At 35.2% G+C, this 8,776-nt stretch overlaps 1 protein-coding gene and 1 long non-coding RNA gene across 2 annotated transcripts; one reads left to right on the forward strand and one right to left on the reverse strand.

Annotated features, from left to right (window-relative positions):
* Window positions 1–808: 808 nt before the first annotated feature.
* On the reverse strand, window positions 809–2,874 carry LOC136264598 (uncharacterized). The gene is made up of 2 exons (XR_010705234.1): window positions 2,659–2,874; window positions 809–1,352 (listed from the first exon to the last, which is right to left on the reverse strand). It is a non-coding gene; the product is annotated as an uncharacterized lncRNA (long non-coding RNA).
* On the forward strand, window positions 2,826–8,735 carry LOC136264597 (craniofacial development protein 1-like). Its single transcript, XM_066059370.1, has 8 exons — window positions 2,826–2,944; window positions 6,115–6,181; window positions 7,643–7,729; window positions 7,795–7,819; window positions 8,038–8,177; window positions 8,303–8,375; window positions 8,421–8,500; window positions 8,543–8,735. Exons 1-8 carry the CDS (start codon window positions 2,893–2,895, stop codon window positions 8,637–8,639), a joined length of 621 nt encoding a protein of 206 aa, XP_065915442.1. The 5' UTR covers window positions 2,826–2,892; the 3' UTR covers window positions 8,640–8,735.
* Window positions 8,736–8,776: the final 41 nt, after the last annotated feature.

An 8,776-nucleotide genomic window follows, 5' to 3' on the forward strand; every position in this document is an offset into this window, starting at 1 on the left:
GGACTTTGTGCTTAGATGATACCTGGCTTCTGTTTGATATGTTCTAACCAGCCATGTGTTCTTAATTAACCTACTGCAGTAAAATATAAACCATGGGTTATTTCACACTGTACCTCTTACATTGTCCATGCTGTAATGTGCTTCATAAGCAAGCACTATCCATATTCCTCAGTTTTTATAAGATAGTGCCCTTTTATTATTAGGTAAAAACCTTGTAGTCCATTTATGAACATTTAGTCGTATTCCTTTTCCTGTCTTCAAAGCAATTTAATCTTGTTAACATTGTTTTCTGCTATCATCTGACTTGTCAGGCATTTCATTACCCAAAAAGGATCTTATCCTGCTACCATTAGTATAGTCTTACACCTCTCCACACTTTCAACACTTCAAATAATTTGTCTTAATTAAACTAGATAGATTAAAACCAATCAATAAATTTAGTCTTGTATTTACTTATATAGGCTTAAGTGTTGGTGTCATTAATCTTGTAGGTTTACTGATTGCAGCTATCTATGACACAGCAAGTTTGGACATGTCTGGACTTGGTGCGTTTGGCTGGGGAATTGGACTTTCGCTAGCAAGCACGACATTAAATGCAGTCATATCCTTTGTACCACTGTACACCATCATGTAAGGAGGCTACCTGGTCTGCAGGATGTTATCGTTGCTTCTATTAAGAAGAAACTGAACAGGAATGAACTAACTAAATGTTGATATAAAACTCCACATAGGACCTCATTAATGTTTTTGCTACAGTGCACTTTGTTTAAGGAAGTGTACTTGGACACACTTGTAGTAATTTACTAACTCATACACAAAAGATTTTATTGTTAAAAGCAAGTAAGTGTGTGTATTGTATTTGACAATATCAGATGACATAAATATACCATATACCATTTGGTTAAAAATATTACTTAGTTTCACTAAATGTATTGTAGACTAAACACTCAGTGGTGAATAGCAGGTCTAGCTGTTTAGTGGGTCAAAGGTTTCTAGTACAGCATTCTTTGGTTTCTTGGCATCCTGAACAGCACTGTTGGTGATTGAAAAGAATTCTTCTATTTCTTCACCATCCAATGTGTTTTGGTGAGTTGGTTCATCATCTACAATCAGTAGGTCCTGATTTTGAGTAGTGAGGCTTTGTAGTTGATTGATGCTTTGGCTGCTAGGTGATACCACACTGGTCTCTTGTGTGTGTCTTTGTTTTAGTCCACTTCTTAAATGATTTCTGTTAGTGGTAACTCGTTTAACACTTTTATCTTTCTTGCTGCTCTTTCCGTTTTCATTCATGCCGAAAAGTTCTCTGACGAGTGCAAATCGTGAAAAGAATAGTCTCCAAGCAATGCCCCAGCCTACAGATCAAACAAGAACATGTTAAATCACCATGGTGTTTTCTATGTGTTGATTGTGCTATGACCATTTTGATTTTCACAAATGAAGTGGTAATTGAATGGTATACCAAATCAGTGATCTACATCACTTGGAAACAATTGTGTTGGAAGTATGTCACATGAAGCAGACAAATACATACTATTACTAATATGTTTTTAAAATTCTATGTTAGAGATTGTGAAGAATAAATTCCTTTAAATTCAAGTATAGTTTCAAAATTTTTTTACAGAATGAGGTGACAGTTTTCCCACTGATGACGATCATACATGAAATTGCCTAATTGGTTAAATAACACCGGATTTTGAAAACCTCCATGTACAGCACTTGTGTTACTACTTAAAACTACGCTTTGTTTTACATCTTACAGTAAAACATGCACCTGTATGTGTTGTATCTATATCTGTGAACAGAACAAGCACAGCTTGGTAATACAAGCTTCCACAAATGTATTTTTGATGCTGCCTTGCTGAATGCTAAAAGACCAACAAATGCAAAATTAATAATCAATTGTCATGTGATCAGGAGCTAAATGTACAAAGCAGAGGGCAAGCGCTAACCAAATTACGTAAAGTACCAGAGCTAGTATTATATAGAAATGTACTTCTGGTATGGGTTCATAGTGATGTATCAGGCATGAATGATTGTATATGGTCATTGTCTCTTCATGGGAAGTCCGTGACTGCCATTCATTGTCATTACTTTAAGTCTACTCTAGTTTCTCCTTAACAAAACCATTTATAATTGCAAAATGTCAAGTACAGATAAAATAGAACTTAATCCCCAGTGATTCCCACCATCAGTATAATGTACAGGACCTATTGGGCTCATGTGAAATGCTTTCTGACGTAGCGAATTCTTATACTAGTACATGTGGTGCATGTTGTAACCCCCCTGGAGGACAAGTATATCACCATTAGAAACAGATTTTTAAAGTTTGCAGGGGGCCCTTGCTATCCTGAGGGCCTGTATTTACAGGCCTTCTCACACAGTTAGGTCATTGTGATAATCCCCCCCCCCACAAGTTGAATACAAAGATCTAGGTGGAGGATCAACAACATTAACTCTGTGTTCAGTAGGGTTTTTGTCTTGTCGGCACCCTTTATGTTATGAGCTATTATGGTTACCTGGACTAGATGGACTGCTTCAATGAATAAATTTGTAGCTCCCACTGTAATCCACACCAGTGGGGCACTGTTTAGCTTAAATACATGGAAGATACATTACCAACACAACCTTACTGTATTATCACAGTACACAACACCTTACCTATCGCCACTACAGCAATCGCTGTTAGCAGTCCTAGGATTATCAAGATAGAGTCACTCACCGCCATAACGCCAGCATTATAGGCGCATACGAGATAACAATAACCTGGGACGCTACTAGTTGTGTCCTATTGTCGCATAGACCAAACCAAATTACCAACACCACAACTGTGAAAGAAAACACAATATATGAGACGTGCGTTATTTAGAAAAGGGCCTTAATTAGAATGTAAATATGTCTGATAGTGACAGCGATAGCAGTGCCGATGAGGATTATATCCCAGAGGGTATGTATTATTACGAGTGTGTATTGGGTACTATTACAAGAATTCCTTGTTTTACAGCACATGTGCAACTTTTCTAGGTTCAGTGTCTGTATCAAGTCTTGCAGTCACTGCAAAACTATTAATAATCTCACAGCCAAATACCATCTGCTGTGCCATTTTAGGAGGCATTATGGCACAAGCCATTGTATTTATGATCTTCATTTTCATGCCTCGACAATATCTATTCCATTTCTATACATTTATGAATTATCCCGACCACTTAGGTGCAAGAGCTTGACTGCTGTCCAGCAAGTAAAAGTAGCTAGGTCAGTCAGTTTATAGGAGAGCTCAAATTTTGCTCTAAAGCCATTCTTTCTTGTAGAAGAAAAAAATGTGCACATAAAAACCGACAAAAACTTATAACAATTAAGTCAGTACAAAAAAAGACAAAATAACCATTACAAAATTAATCCAAAACGATAGCTAATTATACAATCTTCAAAAGAGGGGGTAATTTTATTCCACCACTGACATGCTTGGAAAAGGTATACATTTGGAGTTATGCTAACTTGTTGGAGATGTGCCACTATTATATATTGGATCAAAACATGCCCATAGTTACTGACTGTAGACGTACAGACTTACATGGAGCCACACTCACTAATCGGAATCGTGCTACTGTTGTTGGACTTGTGTCACAATGTGGAGCCGACCTATTGATCATTGATTAGCTTGTTACTGTAGCTACTAGTACTTTTTCCTCTATCTTTCCTGTAGTGTATTAACCTCTATAATGAAGGACATATAGTCTCACACTAGCAGAACTTGGGATCTTGCATATGACATCTTATCCTAAATCAATAGCTCTTGGTATACACCCATGATTTAATTTGACTGGCCAGATTACTGTAGAATGTGCCTGGCTGGGTCAGCTGAGGAATATTATGATGTTGTAGAAATGCCTTCAACTGCTCCACTGTCCATGAATTAAATTTGTTTGCACTCTCCGCCATTGGCACTCAACGTACCCATTCACCTATGTCAATTAAAATTCTGACATTCTGGTTTCAACCCTGGTGTACAGTATGTAGTCACATTCGTAAGATTTATAAATTGTTACATACTTAACTGACATTTATTGAAATTACCTGGCATGGATTATTGTGTTACACATGCACCCTAAATATAAACATTATGTAATTGTACATGTGTCAATGGAGACCATTGCATTTATTATTTAGGCATGTTGCTGTAAAGGTTTTTGTTTTAGTGAGTTTTGCAATGTATAAATATTCAGTTTTACCATAATATACTCAAAGTTTTGAAGTATATGCATCACTTACACTAAAAAATTTTATTGGTAATTTTGTTTTAAAGAACTACATTTCAAAAATTCTACTGTATTATAAGTGAGCCAATAAGCATCACAGCATAAAGGACATCAATTCAAGCTGATGAACTGACCCTTTATTGTAATTTACATATTCCATGAAAGTAGTTAAGTGACTAGGTATCATGTACACTGGATGATTACATACAAAACACTTGTAAAGAAATCATCTTACTGATTAAACAGAACCCATACTGTATCATCTTGTAGTTTTATATGTACAATACAAGGGTATCATTGATTACTGGATACTGTTCATGATCTGTCATGCTTGTTAAATGCTGTCAGTCACAAGGGTCTGGTCTCTGTACCCCTATACAGTAAATTCCCCTGTAAGACCATGTCAATTACATGGCGTATACTTTTGCACATAAGCCTTCGCTTCCCTTACATTAACAAGTGGACTAGAAAAGGAAGCTCTGACATTGATCTTTAGCATAAAAAAGTTTCACCATTACCTCTATGAAGGTAGCAAGCTACTGTAGTTTAATGTGTTATTTCAACTGGCACACTTATTTTTGAGAGATGACTTCAGGAACCTAAACCTTGATCTTTCTCATTAATAGATGGTGTATTAGTTTACACTCAATAGTATACCTGACTGTCTGTCTGTTATACTGACATCACAACCTCATCTGTTGTGTGCAATAGTGTGTACACACAAGACTAAATACTTTTCTGACCACACTGTGAAATTTCTCAAGACTTATATGTTTTTCTCATTGTACATTGCTGGAGGCAGTAGTGGTATATACCACAAGGTTATGAATTCTGAAATTTGAAGTAACAGTCTTGTTTGGTTGTAACAGAGTTAGGACTAAGAATAATAATTGTTCACACATATGCCAGACTATTATTATACTGCATGATTTTTTGTCCAGTGTTTTTATAGAAATTTTATAATTGCCTATTCGGTTAAAGGTCAATCAACATATTCAATTTTTCATGAAATTATGATTTGCCTTTTGTAGTTGTTACAATCATAAATAGTACATGTAATCTCAAACATATTCAAAATTATACCATATAGTGGGAAATTTTCGAGGGATGAAATTTTCACGAAACTGTACAAAATATAATTTTCATGTTTTTAAATTCATGAAAGTCTAGAAAGCGGGTAATAGCTATGTGTATAAACTGAAACATTTCACGATTATATTTCCACAAAGTTATCATCACCTGCAAAATTTTCGAAAGTTTCGTCCCTCGAAACTTTCCTGCTACACAGTAACTATTTGACAAAGCTATAAACAGTTGTGAAATTTGATGCAGTCTCACATATGATTATAGTTTACTATTAATGGTCACATTCCATTGATATATACCTACTAACTCATGGTAATTAGTTTGTTCAGTAGACTAGACAGAACAACAGGTCAGGCTCTTATCCTGTGTATGACATCTTAACAACTGACAGTCAAAAGATATTTGGTTGTTGGTGTTTTGATGTGGTTTCAGTTGTGCAAACAAACAAATTATTTATTATACCCTTATTGGGGTTAACGTTCTTTAAATCTTGGTTACACAAGTTAAGTCTTTTTTCATAATATTGATTTAAATAAATCCCGTTACACGTTATTTATTTCTAGTGACTGTGACTAAGTGTTGGTTGATTGCCATGTGCATGGAATGTGTGTCATAAGAAATCTTAGAAGTTCAGTGGGGTGTGATGTATGGGAAGTATGATAGCAGTTGCAAAAGAAAATTACTCTATGTTCACAATTTGTCGCAAACTGAATTGTTATCATTTTCCCCTCTAGTTCATAGAAATTTATTGATATTTCTGTGACATTTCTTGTAGGGGAAGTGGCTAGTTCAGATGGCCAATCATCCAGTGAAAATGATGACAAAATCGATACTACTACAAAGTGTGTTTTGAAATGTTCATGTGTGCTCATTATACCATGTGACATACATACATACGTACGTACATACTGTACAACATCTCTAGTACAGTTTGTGAGTCCAGTACTTGAAATACATTAGGCCAAAATGTAAATTCTATAAGCATGCTAAATCTACTGTATTTATATATTGACTTCAACAACATACATAACAACAACAAGAAAACAAGCCCATGCAAGCTGTAAAAGTTTCTGTTATCTTTTGAATCCGATCACTGGTTCCCATGCAAGTGTTGTTAAGTAGCTATGCATCTCCTTAAAAATATATATTTACATGGATCGATGACTGATTATAGTAAATGACAAACAGACACTCTGCTGTGGAATTTTCTACCATACAGCTACAGTTGTTATATCATTAGAATACTGTCCAGTACCGTTAATGGCTTCCAACAAGCATGTCTTCTTTCTCCCACAATTTCCTGTATCAACAGTTTAATTACCATGTTTGGTTAGGTTTTGTGCAACAGCTGATACCCAAGTCTGCATTTGTGGTTTGTAAAAGCAGGTAAACAACTTGAGTAACCTGTTTTCTAGTAACATGAATTTGAGTAACATACCTGTTTTAATTTGTTTCCCCTACATTCATTGAATGTACATTGTGTATCTACAAGTCATATCAGCTCTGTTTGAAAGTGTAAGCTTTTGACGAAACTAACTTCAGCAGCCTACAATTTGATGGCCACCATGATGTGTAATTTTTTGTACATGTGTTTATTTTGTAAGTTGATGAACTAGGTGGTTTGGAATTAAAATGTTTAGGACTATATCAAGAGTTCATAATATTTGTATGGGGGAGAGTGTCTAACTGGCACTGCTGCAAGCAACTCTTGCATTAGACCAGATTTGCAAGAAGGTACCTTTTCCACACAATTTACATGGCAGCAAACAAATTGCTATAGCAACCGATCAATTCACTAATTAAGCTTGTCTTTGCTCCCGAATACTGTGGTTTTGCCCATGGAAATTAACAAAGTTTTGAAGTTAATTTTGTGTACAGTGAAAGATGCTATCTAAATGCATCTATAGACCTTATGTAGCATCTATGTATACCTTATGGAATCAGGAACTCATCCGAGTCTGGAGGATAAGACTCTCTAGACTATACGAGTTCCTGACAGTTAAATTACCAGCTGTAATTGGTAACAAGTTGATGTTCTGCTACCATACTAGAACAGTTATTACAACAGAATCCATTGTGTCACATTTTCAAATTTATCATGTTAATTGTTTAAAGTTTACATGAGTACATATATACAGGTGTATGCAGTGTGTACATGACATAGAGGTGTATGGCTGTCCTTATGACTAATATATTGTATTTCAATAATATAACCAGCTGGTTATATAGTTTTGACTGTGCTAAATTAACTGGTCATGAATCATATTTCTACAAGTGGCTATATGGCATGTCATATGTCTCAGAAAAGCCAGCAATAATTCTGAAGAAGCTGAGCAGAACAAAGCTGAAAAACTTAAACAATTATGGGAATCTTTCAAACAGGAAACAAAGTAAGCAAATGATGAGATGAATCTACCAGGAATTAATCAATTAACCACATGTTTCTGTTATGTAGGTCTGTGGTTAACCAACAACCAAAGGTATGTCTAGTTTCCATAGTTATATCAACTGTGATGCAGTTCTGTACCCATATGTTGTCAATATGACATAGTAAATTAGTGTAATTTAATAGTAAAATGATGCAGTCCAGTCAAACGTATTTGTTTGTCTGTTGAGTATCCTCACTATTGAAATGTTTATATGTACATGTAGGATCCACTTTACTCTACTTAGTGAGTCATTAAACCATTTTTTATAGCCATCAGTTGTTAGTGTGACTAAAACATACGACTTTGCTGGAGAGGAGGTAAAAGTTACTGAAACAATAACAGCTAATTCCAGTGAAAAAACTAAAGAACAAGAAACCAGTGAATCTGGAAAAGTCGATGTTAAGAAAAGGTACACAATGACACATCCACCAAGTTTTTACTATTATGTAAGATAAACACCTGTAGTTAGTTTCATAGCTTCCTTGAAATTAGGAAGGGTGTGCACAAATTATTTATGATGTTATATATTTTCAGTGTTAAGAGAAGTGGTGCTGGACTTGGAAATGTACTACAGCAAATGCACAAGAAACCAAAGATCAGTACACTGGTAGGATGGGTGGGACCAGGATGATTACGTCACATTTAATTCTAGGAAAAGTCTAAACTTGACTGGAACAAATTTAAGAAAAATGAAGACATCGAGGATGAACTTGCTTTGCATAGCAAAGATGGGTAAGATTTTTTAAAGTGAAAATATTATGTTGTGCCTTATAGCTTCCTAGAAAAGCAAGCCTTCTTACAAAGAACAGACATTAGACAATTTGAACAAGAACGAGAAGTACGGCTGAAAAACTTTAAACGATTCACTTAAAATGTTTTACAATGTGCTTATCATAATATTTATAATTACGCATGGTAGTGAAAATGTATGTAAATATTTTACCTACAGCATCAATCACTGAAAAGGCCTTGTTGAAGCATAAATGTATCTATCCCTTGTTAAGGGAG

This window comes from Dysidea avara, chromosome 8 (genome assembly GCF_963678975.1).
Source record: "Dysidea avara chromosome 8, odDysAvar1.4, whole genome shotgun sequence".
NCBI classification, from domain to species: Eukaryota; Metazoa; Porifera; class Demospongiae; order Dictyoceratida; family Dysideidae; genus Dysidea; species Dysidea avara.